Source organism: Haliotis rufescens, unplaced genomic scaffold (genome assembly GCF_023055435.1).
Source record: "Haliotis rufescens isolate VD_foot unplaced genomic scaffold, xgHalRufe1.0.p SCAF_80, whole genome shotgun sequence".
Taxonomy (NCBI): domain Eukaryota; kingdom Metazoa; phylum Mollusca; class Gastropoda; order Lepetellida; family Haliotidae; genus Haliotis; species Haliotis rufescens.
In genome coordinates, this window is record NW_025964373.1 from 345,523 (window position 1) to 372,987 (window position 27,465).

General features: G+C 40.2%; 2 protein-coding genes across 5 annotated transcripts in view; one reads left to right on the forward strand and one right to left on the reverse strand.

Annotated features, from left to right (window-relative positions):
* The window catches only part of LOC124137394 (cytosolic Fe-S cluster assembly factor nubp1-B-like), a 44,121-nt gene extending 31,321 nt beyond the window's left edge, over nt 1-12,800 (reverse strand). Inside the window, exons 1-3 of the mRNA XM_046503677.2 lie at nt 12,694-12,800; nt 11,783-11,881; nt 11,033-11,166 (exon numbers count right to left, since the gene is read on the reverse strand). Of these exons, the coding sequence (XP_046359633.1) occupies nt 11,033-11,166; nt 11,783-11,881; nt 12,694-12,724 (264 nt within the window). The 5' untranslated portion in view covers nt 12,725-12,800. The remainder of the gene's footprint in view (nt 1-11,032; nt 11,167-11,782; nt 11,882-12,693) is intronic.
* Nucleotides 7,411-26,917, forward strand: LOC124137392 (tektin-3-like). Of its 4 annotated transcripts, none has more exons than XM_046503675.2 (7): nt 7,411-7,564; nt 15,467-16,209; nt 21,876-21,946; nt 23,236-23,379; nt 24,209-24,431; nt 25,061-25,215; nt 25,943-26,917. In XM_046503675.2, exons 2-7 carry the CDS (start codon nt 15,499-15,501, stop codon nt 26,154-26,156), a joined length of 1,518 nt encoding a protein of 505 aa, XP_046359631.1. In that variant the 5' UTR covers nt 7,411-7,564; nt 15,467-15,498; the 3' UTR covers nt 26,157-26,917. The 4 variants fall into 4 exon arrangements, with proteins under 4 accessions (XP_046359631.1, XP_046359630.1, XP_046359629.1 ...); XM_046503674.2 differs by lacking the exons at nt 7,411-7,564; nt 23,236-23,379 and adding exons at nt 12,809-12,965; nt 23,039-23,182; XM_046503673.2 differs by lacking the exon at nt 7,411-7,564 and adding an exon at nt 12,810-12,965.
* The last annotated feature ends 548 nt before the right edge of the window (nt 26,918-27,465 follow it).

Below are 27,465 nucleotides of genomic sequence, written 5' to 3' on the forward strand. Positions count from 1 at the left end.
CTGTAAACCTAATACTGTGTTTCAATAGAGTTGTATGGTCATTTCCAGATTTCAAAATTTAATACTGAACAATACCGATTTCTGGGTTCAGCCAAGCATTTCAATGTGGTAACCACCTCATAACATATGTACATATGTGTGTGTGCACGCTACCACCCCTACCCCCACACACAGACACACACACACACACACACACACACACACACACACACACACACACACACAGAGACACACACACACACACACACACAGACACACACACACAGACACACACACACAGACACACAGACACACACACAGACACACACACACACACACAGACACACAGAGACACACACAGACACACAGACACAGACACACACACACACAGACACACAGACACACACACACACAGAGACACACACACACAGACACACACACACAGACACACACACACACACACACACACACACAGACACACACACAGACACACAGAGACACACACACACACACACACAGACACACACGCACGCACGCACGCACGCACGCACGCATGCACGCACGCACACACACACACACACACACACACACACACACACACAGTAACATGACTAACTGAAGCTCTACTACATGATAGTGTTAGATTTGTTTGAGACATTGATATGTTGTTACCATGGTTACAGACAGTTAGACGTACAATACCAAGTCTTGTAAATTGATGACCACTAACAAATTAAATAAATAATCAACATCCTATCTGGATTATTAGCCCAGAGGATCATAAATACTGTTTGACCACTTGAAACATTACTCACCGCCTAGTTGTGCCTGCATGTCAGACTACTATGTACATAAGCCGGTCTTATCAATATTTGCTAATGCCTCAAGTACACGATCACTGTGACTGCTATCTCCAGCCGTTGGTGAGTGGGAGTGTCTATTGCTAATTCCATGCACATTAGTAAGATGTTATCACTGAAATTTGTTCTCCTTCATGTGGACAGCATGATAAGAAAGTTGATGGAGGCAGAGAGGGTGAGGTAAAATGGGGTTTAATGCAGCATTCAAGTTATTGCAATTATTGCACTTACATAATGTGTGCATGCATGTGTGTTTATGCTGCTGCTTGTACTAGTCCAGATTAATGATGGTTTCATAGTGCTAGCCCATTGAGTTACCAAACACAGCATACTGCCTCCGAGCTGACCAGTCCTTGTTATATGCCCTTAAAGCAGTGTGCCAGGCTGGGTAACAACAAGTACCATACTTTAACGTCTTTTGGTATGATGCTGCCGGGGACGGATGCACCAGCCTTCCACTCTCTGGGCACATTTCTAAGTGAAGGAGAGGTGCTCAACAGTAAAGTAACAGGACTACAGCCATGTTACATGTCACCACCCATTCCTCATTCAGTCCACCCTGTAGGAATCCAGATAAAGACATTCCTCATTCAGTCCCCCCTGTAGGAATCCAGATAAAGACATTCCTCATTCAGTCCCCCCTGTAGTAATCCAGATGAAGATAGATGCCACGCATTAAACATGTAGCAGGTTTTAATCATTATGATGCAAACTTGTTGTAATTGTTTGTAATTTGTGTGGCTATTTCAATTTAAATTGTGTACATATTCCATAGTTTGCTTGCTCTCCGCTGGTTTTCTTTGGTAGGCCTGGAACAGGCAGTGTATCGGTAATTGGATCAATAATCCAGGCTCAGCGGTTGATTGTGCATCATTGGCCCTGATGATATGGACCATTGCTCGTGTTTTCATTCACTCACTCACCCGTGAAGATCCGGGGTAGAATAGGTCTTCAGCAACCCATGCTTGTTGTAAAAGGCGACTATGCTTGTCATAAGAAGCGACTAACGAGATCGGGAGGTCAGCCTCGCTGACTCAGATGATGCATGTCATTGTATCCTAATTGTGTGGATTGATGCTCATGATATCAATCACAGTACTGTCTGGTCCAGACTTGATTATTTACAGACCCCCGTCATATAGCTGGAATATTACTGAGTGTGGCGTTAAACAACAAACAAACAAACAAATTAATATTTACTCACTTATCGGTCCAGATTCAGTGACTTACATGCTGCCATGACATAGTTGAAATATTGCTGTCTGCAGCATTAAACACTCACTCACTCACTCACTCACTCACCCGGTTCCCTTCTGATGTTGCTGGAAACCTGATCATGTTTAAATAGCTGCAGTCAGCACTGCTCCACCTATATTATGGTGGCCTGTAAATAATCAGGTCTGGATGCTACTAGTGACTGGTATCATGAGCAAGTGGTACGATGACAAACAATCAACAGTTCACATGACTGAATGAACAGCAATCCATGGCTTCTGGACGTAATGACATACAATAAGTCATGTCAGACACTGTAACCACCTCATCCTCTTTAGGGAGCATCCTTTTGATTTCTGAGAAGACATTTTTTAGAATAAGCTATTTTTTCCATGCCGTATGAACAGCCCTCCCCCCCCCCCTTCCCTCAATAGAAATCAAATGGGTACTCCCTTAATCAGCTCCATGATAAATATGGGAAAATTGAGACCTTAATTATTAAGACCAGGGGCAAATAAACTGACGATAAAATGCCCTTGGAATGTTAAAATAATGGGGAAATTGGGAAATTTGTACAAGCCTGCAGGGATGTGTACTATTCTAGCGGGCTAGTGTTGAGTTCTATCCCTGGACTGCTTACAGTCCACATTTCATTTAAAGCAAGGCATGTGGTCATGTTCATCATAGGAGCTTTCTTATTCGAAATAAATTTATGAAAATGAAGTTTATTTGAGTTTTGAATGTGAATCACATTTATTTACTGAAATGAAGGACATTTCTCCTCACAAAGGGATAAATACATTGATCAACACCCCATTGCCTCGCCCGTCTACAGCTGACCTGTCTTACTACAACAACTCACAGCTGTCTAGTGACTTTCAGCAACAATCTGTTGTCTGGTAAAACCCAAAAATAACTGCTTGGAATATTCATGAAATTCTCATTTAAATTCTCTTTACCAGCAAGATTCCTCACTGTGAAGAGACGTATTCAATTCCAGGTTCAATAAGTTACCATAGCAACAGGGTAGTGTTCTCTTCTCAAATAACTGAATTCATATACATGTACTCACAAACTCGGTCACATCATTCTACATTCTAGTCCCCACACAAATAAATAAATAATGACAGACATCAAAAGTTGGCTCCAAACACCAACATGATCCCAGCTTCTCCTCCTGTAACGTTAACATTTCAAACAAAGTCCACAAACAGAGTTGGTATCCACTGCCTCTGTGATGACTTATTTATCACTGGTAAGACCAATTAATAAGCTGATCTAGGTCTGGGATCAATTATTAAGACAAGGGATTGATTCTATCACTTATATGGTCTTCCTCCGAGACAACCGACACAAACGAAGCTTCCCTAGGGATCGATAAGACCTACTGTATCGGCCTGATAGAGACAAGCAACAACCTCTAAGGGATGATTCCCTCTTCCCCCGCATCCCACCCTGCTCAGCGGGGCACAACACACTGAATGGTGTTCATTAGTTCAGCCACTGCAATGCATTGTCAAACATATTGACGTGGGTATAGATCTGTCACCTGCCATTTCGTGGGTAGGTCAGCCAGACTGATATTATTGTATCATTTTATCCGAGAATCAAAACCAATCTGGGAAATATCATGTTTGTGACCTGTATCATGAATAAATAGGAAATCAATCTTATGGTGCTACTTTACATGCAACTACTATTTCCTCCTCTGAAATTGGTACCTGCAGCTATCACTACAGGGTTCAAATTCCTTGTATTTAGAGAGACAAAGGCACAGTTAAAATTATGTCCTATTTAAAATAAATAGCATGAGATAGAAAGGCAAAAAATACAAATCTTATTTTTTTAACAAAAATAACCAAAAAAAGTTTATCATATAAAGCCAGAGATAAATTGTTCTTTCACTCAAATAAACTGAACAAGTGGAAAATGAATATGGACACACTTAACACAAATATCATTCACAAATAACCTGGGGATTCAGAAATTGAAAAGGGTATTATCATAATTATCATCTCAAAGAAAACGAAGGGAGAACACTGTACAAATGCTTGTTACTTTTCAGGATTCACTGATTTCAAAAATGGATCGCAAAGTATTCTGCATGTTGGCAAACTTAAATTCCAAAGGGTACACTTAAAACATCTTTATCAGAGCCCTGAGCCATGCTTGAAAACACCACATAACACCCTATCTTTCCCTAAATAGTTAGCATATGTAGAGAAGACACTGGCAGGACAGTCCTCTGAGGCACAGGCGGCCCAGTCATCTGAGGCACAGACGGCCCAGTCATCTGAGGCACAGGCGGCCCAGTCATCTGAGGCACAGGCGGTCTAGTCATCTGAGGCACAGACGGCCCAGTCATCTGAGGCACAAGCGGCCCAGTCATCTGAGGCACAGGCGGTCTAGTCATCTGAGGTACAGACGGCCCAGTCATCTGAGGCACAGGCGGCCCAGTCATCTGAGGCACAGGCGGTCTAGTCATCTGAGGCACAAGCGGCCCAGTCATCTGAGGCACAGGCGGTCTAGTCATCTGAGGCACAGACGGCCCAGTCATCTGAGGCACAGGCGGCCCAGTCATCCGAGGCACAGGCGGTCTAGTCATCTGAGGCACAAGCGGCCCAGTCATCTGAGGCACAGGCGGCCAAGTCATCTGAGGCACAGACGGCCCAGTCATCTGAGGCACAGACGGCCCAGTCATCTGAGGCACAGGCGGCCCAGTCATCTGAGGCACAGGCGACCCAGTCATCTGAGGCACAGGCGGCCCAGTCATCTGAGGCACAGGCGGCCCAGTCATCTGAGGCAGGCGGTCTTGTCATCTGAGGCACAGCAATTTGCTGAGAAGAGTTATGTTCCTTAGGTGGGCCAAAGTCCTATGATCATGAGTTCGAATCCCAGTGCACACTGATTATGTTTCTAGATATTTGCAGCACTATACCCATGCTTGTGGGTTTAGCCAAGGGGCTAAATGTCTCCGACCTGTATCATTTGGGGCATTCCTCCCACATCAAGCTAACTGTTATAACTGTTCTAAGCAAACTCACTCTCTCAATTTCCTATGCAGAAGCTAAAAGGCCCTGGCTAAGTAAGATTCAAGCACTGGAAGGTGATCAGTCCAAGGTCCCACACAAACTACCACTACCACTCTGACTGGTAGTGGTGATACCAATGGCAGGATACCAACACCCCAGTATATATAGGCACAGTCCTACAAGATTTATATACATCAGACATTAATGCCATGATAATCTCTTCACAACACAAAGAAGCCATCAGCTTATCCTGATAATCAACCAATTCCAGCCTTTCTGACATAACCCTACCAGAGTTCCTTCCAACCAATCGCGTAAACCCTACGCTGGTGAGAATGGCTTAACGTAAGTCTGTAAGCTCCTTGTGTGCAGAGTGAGGACAACCAGATGCTTAGTACAAGTAGAAACTCTCTAAGGAGTCAATGCAGCAAGCATAACACTTTCCGGGCTTCAAGCATGCACAATGGTGGAGAACCAGCTCAGTGCTGTTACTGTGGAAAACTGCCATGCCTTACTTCTTCTCATGATCAGGAGTATTATGTGCATGGCCTCGTGCGCACCAAGAGTTGAATCGTGCTATGTTATCATCATAATGAGAATCACATATCCATCACACTCATTAAAATTGCATCTATGAAATATTGGCTTATGATTCATCATCAAATATAAAAAATATTACCCTGACGTAAATCATGACTATTTTCTGTAATAAAAGAATATATGAGCCTAGGTTAAAAAGAAACCTGCATATATACTACCCAAAAGAAGTTAAGAACACCCGATTCTGTGAGGGCATGACAGAATAACTATAGTCATAAGAATGAATTAGGTGTTAACTTCTAAACACACTACTCATTCAAAAGTAAAGACATCTGACAAGAAGATTCTGAAATAAACATGAACTAGTTATTCACGACAGATTATTTATAGTAATAGTAAGTTGTACATGCCCTATGCCCTATGTATGTCATGGTCTAGCATTCTGTATAAATTTAAAGTGAGAGAGTATGGTTTAACGCCGCTTTTAGCAATATTCCAGCAATATAAATGAGGAGGACACAGGAAATGGGTTTCACACATTACCATGTCGGGATTCGAACCCGGGTCTTCGGTGTGATGAGTGAAAGCTGCCCCACTGCCCTTCATGTACAGGCTGCCCTCTATTTAAACATGTGGAAGTATCACCAGTACACTGTAATGACTCTTACGTTATCTTGTTAATTATTAAGCAACCAAATATTTTGGGGGGACACAAATGCTTTATTGCACAGGTCTCCCCCCCCCCCCCCCCCCCCCCACCCCAGATATATCAATATTCTCCAAAATTCTACTAAACGACACTGTCTGAGATCTATACAAATAAAATTGCTAAACACATGATAGAGAAATAGCAAAAAACTGTTCATTTGATGTTTATATCATCTGTATTAGACCAGTATAGCTAGTACATAGACACATCTATTATATACATATACACCACACATTCATCATGAATACTCCATGGCCATCTCTAAAACATAAACATCCTTGCAGCTACAACCTAACTTCTTATCAACATAACTTAAAATGTTAACACAGAAGTTGAGAATTCTCTGAAAACTTAAATATATAATTAGGATAATATAGCTTTTATATTATAATCATATTAAACATATTTTGTTACTGTATCACAGCCTTTGCCCGAATAATACAGCTAATAATATTGTCAGTCATACTGTATTTTATATTCTCTGGTCCAGACTAGATTATTTACAGACCGTTGTCATATAGCTGGAATATTGCTGAGAGCGGCGTTAAACAACAAATAAACAAATTCTAACCCTCCATGCAGTACATGCCTGTAGTTCAAGTTTTCAACTCCACTTTCCTTCTTCCAATTTACATGTTAAAATCAACACTCTACAACACAGCACAAAACCATGAAATCCATCAGCACTCAAAACCAAATCTATAACAGCAATCAGCATGTACATGAGGCCAAAGATGACAAAAGAAACTTTTATTGAGTATCAGTTCCTGAGTCAGTATGATTTAACACCCGTAGATCCAGTCAAGGGTTCTCTCACTGCGAGAGACGGAGAACTAATCTCCCTCTCCTTCCTCTGAAAGAAACAGTGTCAAGTGAGAGTAACACCAGCATGTAGATGTCATGCATGACCGTACACAGGCCTGTAGCAGACAATCACCATGTGACCTAATACACTCAGGAGATTATGGGACTCTGTTGTGTTGGGGGACCCCCAGCGATGACTTTGCCCTCACCGAGGCGCGACGTTAGTATGTCAAACAAAATACGGCCTTCTGGGTAGACTGGGTGTTGTCATGGCCACAATCGGCTTGTTGATAGGGCAGCTAGCCTTTATAGGACGGAAGCCTCACAGTGAGAGGCATCTGATCGTCTCAGTCCTTGTACCACTACCTCACCACCCCCCCTTCAGCGGAAGTCGGTCTCTTGGTTCACTTCTCTTTTTCATTAAGGTGAGAAAAATGAAATTGACAACCTTCTATTTTTCATGAAACGAAATGTACAACTAATGTCACTGGCAAATGACATTTTGAAACTTTAAAGTACTACCAGTCTGATAGTGTGTACTGAGTGTTTGATACTAACACTTATCAGTGGGAAAAGTCCAAGAAGGAGGAAATGTGGCTTTAATAGGTGTCAGGTATCATGCAATTGCTAATAGAGGGTTCACATTGCACAAACAGACCCACTGCCACTTAGGCCTGAAAGGTGCACAGCCATTGTGGCTGTTTGTGCGCCATAACAATGATCAGCTCGAAGGTAAAAAGTGTGTATTACATTTCTCTTTCTTGTGTTCAATGAATATAGGTTCTTTATTGTATGGCAACTGGCAACTTCGGGGTCACATTCATGCCATGAAGAGATTTTAATACTGTAGTCGTAAACCTTTATGAAAGGCAACAGTTGTTGATATCCAGCTATTCTACTTATATGACAAAGTAAAATAGAATGTTGTGTTGTATTACACCTTCTAAATGGCCGTTACATGCTGCAGGACCACACAATCTTCAAATCCAGAATAGTTTTTGTAGAACACATATTAGAAAAAAACATTTAATATCATTGTAAAACAAAGGCATCACCTGTTAGATAGTTTTATAAAAAAAAGTATTTAAACATAATTTAATTTATTCAACCGTTCCCATTTCTTTGGTGCACAGGACAAATGGTTTCCCCCGCCATTGCCTGCATTGTTAATGTCATATCTTTACAAAATTATATTAACTTCACACTGACTAGTTCTGATTTAGGGTGCCATGTCAATATAACTTTGTAACTTATTAACATGATCAATAATCATATTGAAGTTAAGATAAATTTTTAATGCATGTATCATATCTTCATAGTGCAAAAATAACAGTTTAATCCTATCCACATGTTTCAATAAGTATGTAGCTTTCAGAAAATTGGACAAACACATTTTGAAGATGAACATGACAAAGCTATTTGTGTTTGTCATATCTAAACAATAGTATTGGTTAAGTCCCTTTTAAGAAGTAAAGTTTTAAAGAAAAAGAAAAAGTTAGCTGGAGGGGTGGATATTGCAAATTATCACATAGCATGAGATTTATTTAACCATCAAACAAAATGTACTCCCAGTGTTTGATGTAAGATACTGATCATCTGTCTTATTCCAGTAACTGATAAACAAATTAAATTTTATTCCCATGTGTCAGTTGCAATAAAATAAGCATTTAAACATCACATGCAAGATAAAAAAGAAATTGTCATTTTTCTCTCAAACCATGGATTTCTTTTTAGAATGCAATAAATAGCCAGTAGAATATGATTTCTTTTTTTATAATACAATAAATAGCCAACAGAATATGATTTCTTTTTATAATACAATAAATAGACAGTAGAATATGATTTCTTTTTTATAATACAATAAATAGCCAACAGAATATGATTTCTTTTTATAATACAATAAATAGCCAACAGAATATGATTTCTTTTTATAATACAATAAATAGCCAACAGAATATGATTTCTTTATAATACAATAAATAGACAACAGAATATGATTTCTTTTTATAATACAATAAATAGCCAACAGAATATGATTTCTTTTCATAATACAATAAATAGCCAGTAGAACATGATTTCTTTCTATAATACAATAAATAGCCAGTAGAACCTGTAAATAGCAATCATGTCAGCAATAACATTGCCTCATCAGGAGTAAAAGATCAAGAAAAAAATCAAATAACTCTCATTACTAATAAGATATGTCAACACTGAACTGTAACCACAGCAGTAATACCATGTTCACATATTTACCAGAGCCAGTAAGAACACGATGAATGTAGACATTGCCATAAAGACATTTACAAAATAGTTATAACATTCACAGACTCAATTAAGTCAGTTTGATCTCTGCCAATAAAGGCCAACAAGCATCTGACATCCTGCTGGCGGGATCATAAATATTCAACCATAACGTTGCACCATGTATCCTCAGCATTGTCATGTAATTGGAAAGTTCATAAAAGTTTCCAATATCAGCATGACTAAATTCAATAAACCACAAAATGTGCCATGCAAAAAATAACCATTCAATTCCAGCACAACATATACAATGACAGAGTACTAAATGCCCTTTGCCTAATACCACGCTTGATTGGTTTTAATGATCTTGAAAATTGGCGCATAACATGTGATACTATTGCATGATGGGAAGCCTGACTGTATATGCTAGGGAGTTTCTCTATAAGTCTAATGGGGTGTGCAATCTATACTCATTTCAAAGCTGATATTGAGGGGGATTTGACTTGTGGGTGCCCGAGATCGGTATCGTGGAGGGTGGGGGTCAGTACAAGCAGTATCTATAGCTGTCTGCATTATTGAAACACTGACGTATATCATGGGATCTAATGGACAGTGGTCAGGCAATGTACGCAAATACACAGGAAGAAAATCAGTTGTAGTGTATCTGACATTAGTGAAACCCGTATTTTCTTTTCACTTACATAAGACTTTGTATAAGTACAGTGTAAACTTGCAGGAGGAAGGAAACAGGTTTACTACTACTTTCTTCCCATCTCTATAGTTCATCTGTCATAGCATGGGATTAACTATAGCCACGTGAAAAAGTCAGATGTTTTCTGCCTCTTGTGAGTAAAATATCTCAAATATTTGTGAATCATTATGATTGTTTATAGGGTTTTCTGCTGTAATAATATGGCTTATGTATTTCACAAGTTCTTATATTAATATTCTTAATCATGTTAGCTTTGTTAGTCATAAAGATGAACTAGATAATCACAAGCATTTCATTCATCTAACTTACATCCTTAATAGCTATTACAATTTACAATTATGACTTTAACACTCAGTAATCAAAGGTAATGATTCTATCTTGTTTCAAAAGGAGGCATATATAACATATTAAGAAACATAATCTTCTCTGTTAATTTAGGGAATCACGTTCACAAAAAGAGTTTCATATGCTGTCCAATTGTGAAAAAACCTAAATAAGATATCTTATGTACTGTCACACCATTTATTGTTTATATTACTAAACTGTGTTGCCATTTCTGTGGATTCCCCAGAATTTGATCTCATATCGGTATCTCAGAGTAGGAAGGCAAGTTTCACAACACCTCAGATTTGGTATTTTAAAAACCCTCTTAAAACAAATGTTACACCAAATTCAAAATAAATTCTAAACAAATTCTCTCTTTCTGTCAAAACATGAGCTGTTAAAAACACAAAGAAAACAATAAACAATGATTACCGCCAAGACAATTTATGTGCTGCACTAACTCAACAAACAAAGCAATGCATAACTAGTGTACATAACATATAGATACTGATCAAACTGTGAACATATTCTATTTAACTTTAATGTCTTCAAGCGAATAAACACACAACACAGATGCAATGACAGCAAGGACAGACAACTGGCTAATATTGACTACCTGATTTTTGCTGTCACTGGCCAGTCCATGTGCAAGATGAGCTGAGAAGGTGCTCTTGCCCACACCTCCTTTCCCTGATAGAACCAGCACCTTATGTTTAACAGTAGACAGTCTCTCTTTTATCTGAACAAGTGCTGAAATACAAATAAACATCAAAATGACAGAGATGTACTAAAAAATAACGTATCAATGTGCTGTTGATTACAGATACTTACTGCCTAATCAGGTTCCAGGCATTATCACGAAAAATATAACCTTGATAAGGAGACTAAACCTGTGATCAACTTCTTGAACTTTTCACATGTCAGAATTCTAAATTTGCATTATTATAGTGCCAGTGGCTGTTAAAATCATAATTGTATGGTTAAAAAAGGAGGCATTTAGATATCATAGAACAAAACAAAATTACCTCGTGAAAATGTTATATAAAGTGCATAATATTTATAAACATATCATTATTCCGAAGTAAGGGGACAGACCTAGTTAATTCCCTGGTTTTAAAGAAAATACCTTTCTGTCAGTGCTTGTACCTAATGTGATTTACATACTTGGTCTTTGATGTGAATATTTCATTTAGCATTGTAGATTAAGGCATCAAGTATATCATAACCCTGTTTAAGGTACAGCATTTGAAAGTAAAAGAAGCAAACCTCAATGACTCCATCAAATACCCCTCAATGTGATCACTGTGTGTTTGAAAATAGACGGTGCCTCAGGATCAGAGTTGATATATATTTCTCAATGTCATACCTGGATCCTTTGCTTTGGGTTGAGCACACAGAACTTGATTAGGGCATCCCTGACAGGCAGATGCCTGACCCGCACCCTCACTCCCTGTACCAGGGCAGTCTGTGGAAGGAAATGATGTCAAATAGCAGGCATCACTGGTAGTATCATAGTACCTTTAGGTGATAGTATCTACCCTTAATCTGTTAACATCAACTATCTGGGATAAGAGAATAAATGATATCGGAGAGAAGGCAAGAATGACTTAAAAGGGATACATATTTCCCACACTGCATTCATCATCATGATGAAAACATAAACATGATAAAGTATTTGATACCCTAACTATACTCAGGTGAATCTGAGGGGAATTGACAGCTAGAGTTGGACTAGTCACTAGGTCCAGACATTCATCATGTTCATTCTAATCAATTTGCCAGAAACTCATTTTTCTATGATATAACACTCTTAACAAAGTAATGTGCGAGAAACAGGGGGAAATGAGATTCGCGCAGAGCACCTGCAAATCGTATGACTTGCACTTTTGAGACTCAGTGTGGAGTTCAATATTATTCTCCCCTTCTGAACAAGTGAACAGAGAAATAAGCTGGCAATGTTTTGTCCTATCAGAGAATTGTATTAAATGAGTAAGGCTCCTAGAGTAATAATGGCTTGACAAAAATGTGACCAATGATACGTATGTTCATAGTTCATAATCGTCAATCGTGTATCCACACTAAACAAGTATCTTTATGAAGCTAACAACACGCCTGCAGTCCCAAATAGCGTCGCAATTTATAAATGATCAAGCCTAAACAAACAGATGACAACTGAAGTGCCATAACGTATGATACCCGAAGAACATGGTCTCGGTTAGATACATTAAAATATGTCTTCATTAACATCGAAAACACAGAATATATCTATATACTCACGCTCAGGCGCATTAGTTGGAACGTCCGCCATATTGAATGACCTCTTCTACCTCCTTCGCTGGAGAGTTCTCATACTGTTACGTCACTCCTCGCGGTGCATTTCGGGAAGGAAAAGTTTCTTCTCCCAGCAACCGCACTGGAACCGCATCACGATCCACTTGATACTCTCCACCTGGATTGTATTTTCTGTAAAGAAAGCATGGACACAGCGACATAAACAGCTATGTTCCGATTTAATAGAAACAACAGTTCTAGGCTGTACAGAAACGGGGGTAAATACGTTTTATGTATTTCAAAGCTGTTTTTTTATACGGTTAACAATGCTCAGTGATGCTCTATGGTATTGCTTCTAAAAGTTTTAAACATATATACGTAGTGATTGTTAATCGTAACAATTACTTGCATAAACACTGACATCTTAATTCCTCCTATGTTGTGTGATTCACCATTTTATTCCGTTAATTATATATTGTGAGTTGGGGAAACAACCACTGAGACATGCTTCCACACTTCAAATTTACTTCAAACATTTATTATGTTCTTGATTCAGCATTGCTATATAATGGTAATATAATATGGGAATACCTCTTTTTATCATGTTATTGCGACAATAACATTATTATACTGTCATGCAGTTAAATAGATACTCTTCCGTCACAAAGTGTATTAGGAAAGTTAACTGACAACGTAGAATATCGAAATAATGTGTTAATCCTGTCATTGAACTGATTTTACTTATTAAACTTTACTGTGGAATTATTATGCACAGATTAACATAACTGCTGCTGTTTCCCGGAGTTAGGTAGGATAACACAACAGACAATGTATAGGGAAAGTTTTTGAAATAGGCCTTATTAATGTCTTGCAAGTATATATATATTACTCATATTTAGGAGCACGGATCTCGGGATACTACTTGTGTGATTTCTAGATTAAAGGGTATGTGAAACTCCCTAAATTGGTGTTATATTGCTCTTAGGTTTCTTGATTAAGCTATATGGCAGTAAAATATTTAATTAGCTCCAGAAACTTAACGTGAGGGCGGGAGTGAGTTGGGTTTAACGCCGCTTAACAGTATTCCAGTTATATCACGGCGTGGCCCCCCATCAACGTAACGACAACTTCTATTTCGGAGTTATTTCATCGTTTTATACAGATTTCAACGTAAACTCTTCAGATACTGATTGTATTGGTCAAACAATTGCACTCACTTGTTGAAAAGAAACGTAAATCGAAGAGTACTTCACATGAAAGTCACACGTAACGCAGGTGCACAAACACACACACGTTTAACAAGGCAATAATCAGCCTATGTGAAATGCATGTCTTTTCACGATCAACCAAACAGCTGTGATAGTAATTATTGAGGGAAAAAGAGCAATCAAAATCTACTTCAATGAATAACATTAATCATGAACGGATACTATTATTCGACTCGCAATGAAAGAAAAGTGTTGAATAAGACTGTCAATTGAACCATACAGGGAGCCTATACAAAGCGTTTGATGGTCGTTTGTTTCGCGCGGGCTTTGCGAACTCAATCAATAGCGCAACTTTCCTCTCACGTTGCCGAGTGTCTCTAGGTAGCGGGGTGACTGTAAACATGCGACTAGGGGAAGCCAGTGAGCAGGCAGTGTCAGTGTTATAGGCACGGGATCTCTACCCAGACCATGTTCCAGACACGCGTTGCACTGGTCGTCTTTTGAGGATATGAGTGATTCTTATATGACATAGCTTATAAACGTGAGAAGTACATTCGAGGTAAATCATTTTGCGTCAGTGTGATGTATTCTAATGAGCATTTCCAATAACAGGCGGTATTCTGATAGATATCTGTTTCAGGCAAGTTACTGACGATTGGTCCATGGCTGCTGTTACGGGTAGCAATACGTCTTGTGTATCAAATGTACCTGTATCTAACTTCATAATTTTAACTTAAAGGATTTTTACTCACTGTGACTAAAGACGATATGATACCGGGGGATATGATTTAACTATAAATGACTAGTTTATTTATGTAATATCGTCAACAAGTATGTTACAGATTTGATATGTTAACTTTTTTTATATGTATATATTATAAATTGAAACAGCATATTTAAAATATGGACAGTAAACGATTAATAAGTCTAAAGTTATTTAATTCTTACATAATCTAGTTAAGATTATTTTGTTTTGAAGTTGCCCTTACTTGTTAAAAGCGGAAGGATATATTTAGGTGCATCACAGACCGTATCCTAGTCACCGCATATGTTTTAGTTTGTAACCATGCACGTGAGGCTAATCGCTTTATTCAATTATGTCAAGATAGTGAATAATTAATTATAACTCAGTCGGGTTGATAAACGATAAGGCAGGGGCTGCACATGCGCACATTTACATGTAATGTTGAACTGCTTTCATTAATATTGCACTGACGATAATCCGAATGTCAATACAGTGTAAGGAGAACTAGCCCCAGGCAAGTCGTACATGTTGATTCATATTCATCATATTTCTCAGTTCGGAGGCCAATAAAGCTCTTAAAACGTTTTATCAATAACCTAATCATGTCCTTTACATCAATCATTTGCATTACCACACGCCATCATATTAAAGCAAGTGCAAAATAAACAAACATATGCACATGCAGTTGAATGAAATGTGCCTATGTTATATTTAACCAACGCATGGGTGTGTACATGTATATTTATTTCAAACGTTGTCCGTGTATAATCTCTAGATCTTCGTATTTCGTCGTCATTACTTCATTGCAGGATTATTTTTTTTTCAGAAGTAGCATTCCTTAAACCCCACCACCCTACCATGGAGTACCTTGGCCACACCCAAACCGCCACCTACATGACTGGGCCCAAGAACAACACCCAGACAGACTTCCTCCCGTCTATAAGCACCATGCGCTCCTCCTATAAGGCGTATGACACCTACCCGGCCCCATCTCCGCTCAGGAGGTCTCTCACCACCCTCCCATGGAGACCCAGCACGTACTACCAGACCGCAATGGTGAACCCCAACTCGGCCTTGACGCGCAGCATGCCTGACCCGATGTCAGCTAGGAACCAGCTCACTCAACTGGATAGTATTAAAGTACCCCCAGTGTTCGCTGCTGCCAGGAATGCTCTCTACACCCGCTACACCCCCAATGATTGGAGTTCGTCTAACCAGAGCAACTACTTGTCGTCTGACAGGGTCAGGAGCGGGGCCGAACGTCTGAGGTTCGACACCGTCCGTCTGTGCCGTGAGACAGACGACAAGACCCGCCGTACCCAGACCGATGTGGGCAAGCGACTTGGCGAGAGGATCGGGGACATCACCTTCTGGAAGACAGAACTCAACCATGAGACCGACAACATGATCACTGAGACCAACTCTCTGCAGGAGACCAAGAGGATCATGGAGAAGGCTCTGGCTGAGACAGAGAACCCACTTCACATCTCACAGGAGTGTCTGTACAACAGAGAGAAGAGGCAGGCCATCGACCTGGTGCATGACAACCCAGAGAGGGAACTCATCAAGGTACCATCTATTATGTTCATGTTATTTTATTTTCAAGCTGTGTTCCTGTATTTGGCAGATCTTAGGTTACAGTGTGAATCAATGTTGTTTGGAGGGTTTGAGCGAGTGAATGTTGCTTAAGGCCACTGTCAGCAATATTACATTTTTGGATTGGATGCCACGCTCATGCAGGTCCACATTTATAACGACTACCCAGTCAATGAGGATGTAGACCAATTCTTCCTGGGAGGGCGGGATGGGGGTGGCAGCCATATATTCAAATGGACGTTATCACTGAAATTGTCCCCCAACTACCTTAGACATCTATTCTTTGTATGTTTGTGTGAGGAATCTGTCTTTAAAAAAACCATATGACTATCTCCAAAGCAGTATTACAAAGTTCCAGTTGCACCCATAATGTATAATGAATCGGATAATGTTTAAGATTTTATTTTTTTATCCCAGCTCAAGGCTTATTATTTATAAAGTTTGTGATAAGTGTATCAGTCATTGCTTTGGGAGATCATCTCGCTATTAAACAGATTATTGGTTGAAATGACAAACTTACCCGCCCACGCAACGGTAATCACAATAATGCTGTCATATATTTATGATGACGCTATACCAGGTCACCTGACCTAGTCTGTATTTCTTCAATTATCTTCCATTCCACCATCCACCGGATGTAAGAATTGATCTGAAATTAGCTGTGGGACTGAATGTTTGTTCGACATCAAAACTGACAGGTGTTATTGATTTGAAAATAAGTGATGCGATCATAGACTGTTTTCTGTGAAACCCGTCAAACCAGTCCTGACGTCAAACTTGCTATAAATGATCACGGCTATATGGAGACAAGTGCCTTAAACACAGCGCGTATAACACTCAGTTATTATAACAGTCTCTGTATATAGTAATACACCCAGATCAGGTAGTCTTAATGCTTGAGAACAGGAGCTTTAGTCGTGAATAGGCCAAATGTGGCAGTGTTAATTTCGGATCCCAAGAATAAGTCGCCAGAAGAAATATATATAATATATATAAACTGTATAATTAAACTATTGATTCACTTTAACTGTTGTAATTTTTATATGACGAGGCGGAACAAAACCTAAAGCTTGTTTAGTTGTATCAGTTTAGAATATCTTTTTTTTCTTTTTTTTGTGTGGTGTGTGTGGTGGGGGCGTTGTAATGATCTATTTGTCAATCAACCATGTTACCTTTATATTATGATTTTCCTGGTAAATAGCAGTTTCTGTTGATTTCCAATAATATATGTAAATGTGTCTTATTTATATACCCGATAGAATGATATGTCGCGATACGCACAGCCGTGCTGCCAAGCGAGGCATAAAACCGACTGCATGTCTGAATACAGTCATTTAAACATGATAAAATAAGCTTCTATTCAAAATTGATAACCGACTCCTCCCCTTTTCCGGACCTGGGTTGTGTCTTTTATATGGGGATCCTTGAGGGTACATAGCCAAGTTGACATGTGATTGATCAAGTGATCGATTTGATGCCTCGCTGTAGATAAGATTTGTAAAAGACTCCATACCCGTCTTGCACGTGTAGCTCTGACCCGCGTGTATCCCGACAGAGAAGGTTTAGCCCTGCATTATAATAAAGTATGTAGAGCCTATAGTAGCTACTGAATTATAAACCGTATACCAAACGAACCTAAAGTAATAAACGCATTCAACCATTTTTTAGAACGAAATAGTAATATAGATCTTGAGTGATTGAGTCAGGAGTTAAGCCCTAAATTTGAATCAAGTAAAAATCTATTGGGTGTTTTATCTTTAAATCAAATGCCCTTCCCAAATGTAATGTATAGATGACAGCAGACCAATATATGTCGACTAAAACAAATACAGTTTTACAAGGCTAATTCCCAATAATAGTCATACATGTTCCGTTGGTGACGTTAGGTCCTGTTGGGGGTCAATGTAAGAGGCTATAACGTCTCCATAATTCCTTCGGGGCAACAGGGCGGCACAGTAGACATTTAAGACGATCGTCTGGGATCGATTCCTCACACAGGAAAACTCTGAGAAGCCCCTTTTTGTTCCATCGTCATTATTTGTCTACTAAATTCTCCGCTCACCCACTTAATGAATAATTTCTCAGCCAGTTTCATATTTGGTAACGCGAAGATAAAGATTGTAATGAATTTATAGATCGTGTAGTTATCATGACAGATTACGTATTTAATGTATTCATCTGAAACAGATTATTATATGAGTAGCATATTATGATATTATCAGATCTGATCAACATGATCGAGAAGCATGCAGGCTTGTTGATCGTGGGGTCTGGTTGATTTATGAACCCTAACCGCTAAGAGCCCTAACCCACTGTGGGTAAATGGTTACTGTAACACTGTGGCCAAACACTGGGATCGGGTTATACTGAATTATTCCCAGTGCATTAGTGTTCGTGTGGTGTGGCCATCTGACAATGGTGCATGAAAGCTTGATAAAGAGCTTGGCATTAATGCTATTGAGGATGCACGGTGCCACAGCGTTTCTTTATTAATGTTAAATATTATACTACTGTTCCGTACGCCTGATACTTACCGGGAAAGCATTGCAAGATTTAGGAAATAGATAATGGACATGACTCACAGCGTGTGGCCTGTTGAACCATTGGTGTAAAGGGGCGGTCGGGTAGCCTAGTGGGTAAAGCGTTCGCTCGTCACGCCGAAGACCCGAGTTCGATTCCCCACATGGGTACAATGTGTGAAGCCCATTTGTGGTGTCCCCCGCCGTGATATTGCTGGAATATTGCTAAAAGCGGCGTAAAATCGTACTCACTCACTCATTTGTGTAAAACCAGTTGAACAACAGCAGGAATTATAATCCAAATATAGTCGAGATGTACGTAAGAATAAAACGTAGACGTGACGACACTGGCAAACATACGTTTTATGTAACAACACTGACCAAAAACTCTGTCTGTATATTTGCGTAAGGTAATAAATGCGAGTTATTCAACAGCCACCGATGTAGCTTTACTGCTGACAATGCATCTCCAGTGTCCGTCGAGGTGACCTAGTAAGGGAAACGAAAAGCAAGCATAAATCACACTACATCCAATACTATTCCCCTCGAGACCCTCAAGTGCTTAACCCTCTACGTATTGCCCGTAATGAGCTAACAATGGAGAATGGTGACAGCTACCCTATCGACAGTAACTGGTCCTGAGTAGGGTGAAGATCGATGGTGGGTTGGTGCATGCTCTTTATACTTACTTGAAGAGACTACAAGACTTGTTCTGGTGAATACTATAGCGTGTTCGCGTGGAAACCTCGCAGGGTTCGAACATTAGAGACTATCAAAATTCGGTTTGAAAGAATTCAATCTCGTTTTAGATAAATATTTTAAGTCTTTAAATTGTTATACATGTTAATCAGATGAAATTTCCTGAATCAGCTGTCTAAGGTCTCGCCGTCTTGAAATAGAGTCTGGTGTTGGAAATGGCTTCAATGGGCATTTAAATCAGTTGTTAACATTTGTGATGTTTAATAATTGTCCAATAGACATATACATGTTCGTTAATCATAGAAACTTCTACATTCAAGATTTAAAGTATAGAGGGCAATGGCAAATATAATAGGATTAGTGGTTTCCAATACACAGGGAAATGCTGTGGTGAGTTTATCACCCGTGTTCGTGTGTTAGCATGAGAGGCGTACAATGAGAGTGAGAGGTTATCGGTGTATCTCGTTATTGGACCACCAATCGAACAAATAGGATTAACCCCCAATGTTCAGTAAAACACCGTGTCCCAAAATAGCTGGCAAGATGGCGACGACCCCCTGTGGAGTATCGCATAGTCACCGCTATGTCGTCTGCACTTGTCCGTGTCACCATCGAGTAGAAATATGACTGATATTCATTTGATCTGATCAGATTTCAGCGTTTATTATGTGATCTCGAAACTTAAGTACATGTATTGGTACTTTCACAACTCTGCATGTCATCTGATGAACGCCAATATTAGGATTACGTAGGGACTCATCTCATCAATTTTCCTTACGTTTAGAATTGCAACTGTTACAGTTGTTTGCATATATTTGCCATTTCCTCCCATTCTGACATATGGCATATCAAGCGCACTAATTATATAGCAATCGGTAACATTAACTTGTAAAAAATAGCCTTGTCTTCGGAGAGTACATCCGTTCATGCGTCGAGATGCTTGTTTACCTGCTGAGCTTAATAGCTTTCCAATAAAAGACCCCTGTCGCAGTGATTCATTGAGAAATACTGCCCCGCAATCCCACGGCTAATCTATCCTATTGAGTAAGCTAACCCAGTCAGCCTTCATCGATATCGACTGAAGGTCCTTGCGCCATCAGACCGTTATCGATTACCGCAGTATTCACTGTCAGAAGAACTTGTCCGGGTTCCGACAGGGCAGTCACCTGGGCTAGTGCATGCTGTAGATCGTGCTGATGTCACGATATCTCACGGCGTGTTTTCTTTGTACTGGCAAACGTTTGATCTACAGTATTGTATAATATACAAACATGACTACAGAGAGTTATTGCCTGCATCCCCACCGACACTGAGTTAATTGAGTTCGCGAAACACTTGATCCGCTGTGGACAAGTGACTACTATACCGAACTACGTTGCGGCAATTGAAAGTCTACAAAGACTTTATTCCACCACTGGTATTGCGTACGCGCAACGAGTTTAGGAAATGTCCACATATGAATAATTATCGTAAAGCCCCAGGGCGTCGTCTCCCATAACGCCTCATCTACTAGACACGCAATTACCACTGTTGGGGCAAATTATTCCGGAAACTCAAAGATCCATATTGATTAGCGCCGTTATTTTTAACGTGAATAAAATCCAGATCCTCGTGTTACAGGCCAAATGTTTCTCAGTGTCGTTTTCAACTATGCTGATTTTCTTACTTTAATCCCAGGTTAATATTCGGGTCGTATTCATGCTGAAACTTTTTCTTTAATTAAGGGTAATTAAGCAAAGTTCAGTCAAACCTACAAATGGACAGTTTCATTTGATCAAATACTTAGATAGATCCCAGGCCAATGATTCATTGGTTCCTATTCTTTACTACATGCCCAGACAAGGCGGTCCGCTAAGAATCTCACAGACATCTGGTATGTACCCTGCAAGCAAATTGGCTGGGAGATTGTAATGAATGGGAGCCATTATGGCTCGTGAGCTCGTGAATATGGTCCCGGTGCTGCTGTCTGGATAGTGTGTATTGTAGTGTTTGACAGGTCATCATGTCATGATTATAATCCTTATAGAACCACATTGACAGCCCGTTACGACTTTGTCCCCAGCTACATGCTCCGATGCCTGCGTTGTGTGTTTTAGTATGGAGGTGTTTGCATAGCCATTGAAACTTCAGGCAGCTATTATTTACGTTAAGCCATTTGAACAAACAACAATTTGCAATATATTTGTGAAATATAGGTTGTTTCTTTAGAATGAACTTTATGTTAGTCATAATAATCTGATACAAGTGGATATATTAGATTTCGTTTGAGCTTTTTTCCTCAGAAGGCTTACATGATAAACTGCATTTGTTGGAAGTGTTTTGTTCTTGAAATTAGATTGCGAGATGTGGAAGTTTCATTAGGTAAACGAGACACACTTATACATGGCTTATGGTGCTGACACCTGGTGTTCTGTTTTCCAGGAGGTGGATATCATCAAGCGATGCCAGGACAGGATGAGGAACGTCATCGACAAGGCTAATGTCCAGCTCAGGTCAGCTACTGGCTTCAGCATATGTTATTTCTCGTGTTACACTTTAAGATATTATACTCACATGAGTGAGTGAGTGAGTTTGGTTTTACGCCGCTTTTAGCAATATTCCAGCAATATCACGGCGGGGGACACCAGAAATGGGCTTCACACATTGTACCCATGTCGGGATTCGAAGCCGGGTCTTCGGCGTGACGAGCGAACGCTTTGTCCACAACCCGACCGCCCCTGTACTCACATAAGGGAAGGAAGGGGCTTAGGACACAGTTATACAACTTTTGATACCCCTTAAACTATAAGGAGGATACAGGAATAACGTTTCAATTGGTAATGTTAATGTCAATAAGGCGTCATATTTGACGAAAGGGATTGATTGAGTATGGTTTTACGCCGCTTCAGCATTGTGCCAGCAATGTCACGGCGGGGGACACCAGAAATGGGCTTCACACCTTGTACCCATGTGAGGAATCGAACGAGCGAACGCTTTAGCCACTAGGCTACCCCACCGCCCCTCGAAGAGGGAGAGTGTATGCATGATGTATGCTGGATCATTCTCTTCTGAATCGGGAGTTCTGTGACATTAATTATTTTATGTCAAACTAAAAAACGATATATGTTTTGTCAGCTGACATTTTACCCATATTTATATACAATTTATTTCAGGTGCTCACAGCTCGTCATACATAAATTCACTTCATTTCAATCAACCCCCCGTGAAGATCTGAGTTAGAATAGTAACCCATGCTTGTCGTAAGTGGCGACTAACGGGATCGGGTGGTCAGACTCGCTGACTTAGTTGATGCATGTCATTGTATCCCCATTGTATGGAACGATGCTCATGATATCAATCACTGGATTGTCTAGTTCAGACACGATTATTTAGACCGCCGTCACATAGCTGGAATATTGCTGAGTGCGGCGTTAAACAACAAACAAATAAAAATCAAAACTTCATTTTTCATACAGACCATGGTTGTATCCCATGCCTATACATGAGGTATTTCCGACATGTTACACTGAACTGCCCCAAACCATCATCATCATGGTCATATCTCACCGCTACGAGCAGATATACAATATACTTTATTACCTTAGTATTAATCGGGCTGCTCAGCACGAGATAGAAATGGATGAGCGAGACAAACAGATAGCGGAGGTCGTGGACACAGAATGCCACGGGATCAAGAACTCCTCCAGAGGCATAGCGTACCACAACGGCATTCATACAATAGACCCCACGTGAGTACTCCTCCTCTAGCCTCTGTAGTCATCTGCTCTGTCTTCTCTCTCAGCCTGAACCGAGCATCTCAGCATGAGCTTGAGAAGGACTCTGGTGACAAGTTCATGGCTCAGAACCTTGATGAGAACTGCCACCTGATGCGGAACAACTCCCGTGGCCTCGCCTACCATAATGGCGTCAACAGGATTGACAATACGTGAGTTGAGTGTGTGACGCACCAACCTGTATCCCACGTGTTGCTGCTGATGCTGTGTGGTTCACCCTGTTCTTGCTTTTCTTTATATTTTCCTTTGAGTTTGTGTTGATTAATGCTTGTTTTGTTTCACAGGATGTTTGTGGTCACAGAGACTCCCGTTATCTCTTACCTCACTCGAAATTCACAATGGCCTCTGAAATAATCTTTATCAATATTGACATCACATGGTTAACGGCATTTGGTACCATCGAGATAATGGGAGTCTTTTGTTGTTGATTAATATTTGTTTTGTTTTTATAATTGTCTGAAGTCATGGGATTGTTGTTTGTATGTTTGTACGTGGCAATGCTAAATATCAGCCAAACCAATAACCTTTTTATGTTTGTAAATGATTAACAATGCATGATGGATGTAAATTAACACGAGTAACAATTTATTGCAATGTTCCATTAAGCTTTGGTTTAAGGAGATAACCTTATGCATATCACCCATCAAGTTTCGGATATATATACATATAACAGCCTATAAACCTCTGCTTCATATTAACCTACTCTGTGTAACCAACGTGTGATCAACGGTACTGTATATTTACCACATACCAAACCTTTGCCCCATCAGCAATATATATCTGTGTATACCCTCATGACCACCCACGCCGCTATCTACACTGCATAGAGGAACACGTTTTATTGGCTTATAACTTCCGGCACATAATTGTACACGCAGGAATCTGCATCGATCTTTGGCTTTTCATCGTCTGAACTGATATACAGTATTCTCAATTCATTATTCTTACAAGCCATGTTCTTATGTTTCCTCCATCTCGCAGCGTCTCTGTGCCGGAGACGTGGGCAAAGTTCAGCAACGACAACATCCAGCGTTCCCAGAGCGAGCGCGCCGCCTCCAAGCAGTTGAGAAATGAGATTGAGAGCGTGCTCAACTCCTGCGCCAACGAGATGTGGCAGGAGTGGAACGCCGTCAATGTGGCCCTCACACACAGGATGCAGGAGACCACAGACACCAGGAACAAACTCCAGACCCATCTGTCCAAGGTAGGCCGCGGGGCATTTTACCGCAGGTCTCGAGTGACATTGCAAGTTACATAGGATCAATGTTCACAAGGACACTCTGATCTTTTACAAATCTTACAGATTGGATTTAGAATTACTTTCCATTCGTTCTAATAGCCTTCTCTGAATCAATGTTTATATTCTTTGTGTCACATCACCCTAATATGGTTATTATGACCATTAATGTATTGTCATACTTCTAGAAATCATATTTTCATGCGTTCCACATATGGAACTGGTCTCAGCACAATGCAAGGGAGATAACTTTACAATAGAGTTCGTCTTGCTTTTCGCTGTTAAATAGGCATTCTGTGTCCGCCCAAATATCAGTGACGTATACTACAGCTTATCTTGCTTCAACTTTTAGTGTGCATTGTCGTATCTGTTTGTTTGTTGTTTGACGCCGCACTCAGCAATATTACAGCTATATGAGCTATATTGGCATCATGAGCATCGATCCACGCAATATGATGACATGCATCAACCAAGTGAGCGAGCCTGACCACCCGATCCCGTTGGTCGTATCTGCGTGATCTTTAAATCTCTCTGCAAGTCGTCTCTATGGGCTCTGAAATCGCCATGTGTGTTCAATGTCTTTTGTTGTATTTCAGGTCCTGCAGGAGATCTTCGACATGGAGAAGAACATCGAGCTGCTGAAGAAGGCCACCCAGGACAAGCAGGCGCCCATGCAGGTCGCCCACACCAGGCTCGACACCAGGATCCGCAGACCCAACGTTGAGCTCTGCCGCGACCCAGTCCAACACAGGTCAACTTCTTCCCTATTACTTCCCTATTACGCCGAAGACCCGGGTTCGATTCCCGATATGGGTACAATGTGTGAAGCCAATTCCTGGTCGTGATATTGCGGGAATATTGCTATAAGCGGCGTAAAACCATACCCACTCACTCACTTCCCTATCACTGTAGCTGATGTCTTTACAAAGACTCCGTGGTCCAGTGATAGAGCGTCCGCCCTGTGAGCGGAAGGTCCGGGGTCGACCCCCCCTACGCCTCATACCAAAAGACGTTAAAAGATGGTACTTGTTGTTACCCTGTCTGGTGCTCTGCATTAAGGGGCTAAAACAAGGACTGGTCGGCTCGGAGTCAGTATACTGCGACATGGTATCTCAGTGTGCTAGCACTATAAATCGGCATCAGTCCGGACTAGTACAAGCAGCCACACACACAAAGGTGCATGCATGTCACTATATAAGTGCAATATTCTTGGACGTGACGTAAACCCCATTTCACCTCATCACTATTATGCAGGCACTCCCAGGCAGTCATTCATACCAGCGATCATTCTTACATTAATCTCTTATGATGAGTGTTAGATTAAAATTAACTGTACCTCTGAATGATATCTACAATTCTATGATTGTCTCTATTTCAATGCTTCTACTTCGTCGTCAAAAGTAGTACGTGGAAGGTACATACATTTATATAGGATAGTTACCGTGTGTTAACCCCAATGTCTTTCCTCTTTCCTTCAGACTTGTGGAAGAGGTCGGCGAGATCTCTGACACCGTGGATTCACTCCAGGCCAAGCTGCGCATGTCTGAGAATGCCCTCCAGGAACTCCTTCGAACCAAGTCCGCCCTGGAACAGGACCTGTCCGTCAAGAACAACAGCCTCTTCATCGACAGAGAGAAGTGCCTGGGCATGCGCAAAACCTTCCCCATGTCGCCACGCATTGTCTCTGTGTAATGTCGCCTGAAAATAGCTCTCTCACTGATTGTTATATTGACTCATCTGTGATGAACTTGTATGGGGACATGTTAACACCTTTTATTGTCTGTTTCAAAGGACATAAACATGTTGTTATCAATTCAAGCAGAACTGTTCCAAATGTCCACTTCACAGTATTGTTTTCTTTTGAACCAAATCGAATCAGTATTACGTTTGCCACTGCTGGAAAGGTTTCATATTGTCCATAATTAACGAGTTTGTTGAGATGCAACAGTCCGTCCAATTACAAATTTCCAGGATCTATATCATATATTGTTGTCTCAATGTAATCAAAGTGGTTTTGTACACAAGCTTTATTGTAAATAGACCGATTTCTTACTGTGTGGTTGACGAACCGAGCTGCAAATTGTTCACTTAAGTACTTTGGGTTTTTTAATGCAGAAACTGATGTAAAAACATTTTTTGCAATTTACATAATTTTCCGTTTAGGGTGTGAGTGTTTTTAGTGTAAAACCCATTTATCCTTTTGAAAACAATTTAATTCAAAGGTTTATGACAGCGTCATACTTGTATATATACATTTATATATATTTCTTTTGGAGTTATGTTTCACCAAGATCTGTGATATACATCTTGATTCCATGCACTGTACTACATGTATCTACACGTGTGATTGTTCTTTCCACACACCGCCTTTCTCTCCTGTCTCTGCTTGCTTTATTCAGATGTTTTATTTTTATTGTAAAAAGAATTTTACGAATACAGTATGTGAGTTATAACAATGACTTTGTTTTATTGTACTATCTGGACGAATTATGTCGGGCAGGGTGGTGGCCAAATGGTTAAAACCTTGGCCCGCCACGCCGTAGGACTGGGTTCGATTTCCAACATGGATAAGTTGTGTTCAGTTCATTTTTGGTATCATCCGTCGTCATATTGATTAAATAGTGATCAAAGCGGCGTTAAAACAAATTCACCCACACCAAGAACAGTAGAAACGTGTTTTAAATACACTTGTTTGACACATCTGCCAAACAAGTTGAGCAAAAACATGCTCTGTTTATAAAAAGGCGTTCTTGCTCATGGTGTTGGGATTTTGTCAATTCACAATAAAAATAAGACTGCATCAATATATGCACAGGAATTATGTTTGTGACTCGCTTGTAGCGATATGCCTCAGATAAAGGTAGATAACCTGTGTAAATGTGTGTTGCTCATCACGCCCAGTTCAATACATTTATTACATCAGGAGTTATCTCCCATATCAATACTCCAGTAATCCTCAGATGGTGATTCATTACAAATGCTATGCATAGCAGTGCAGTAC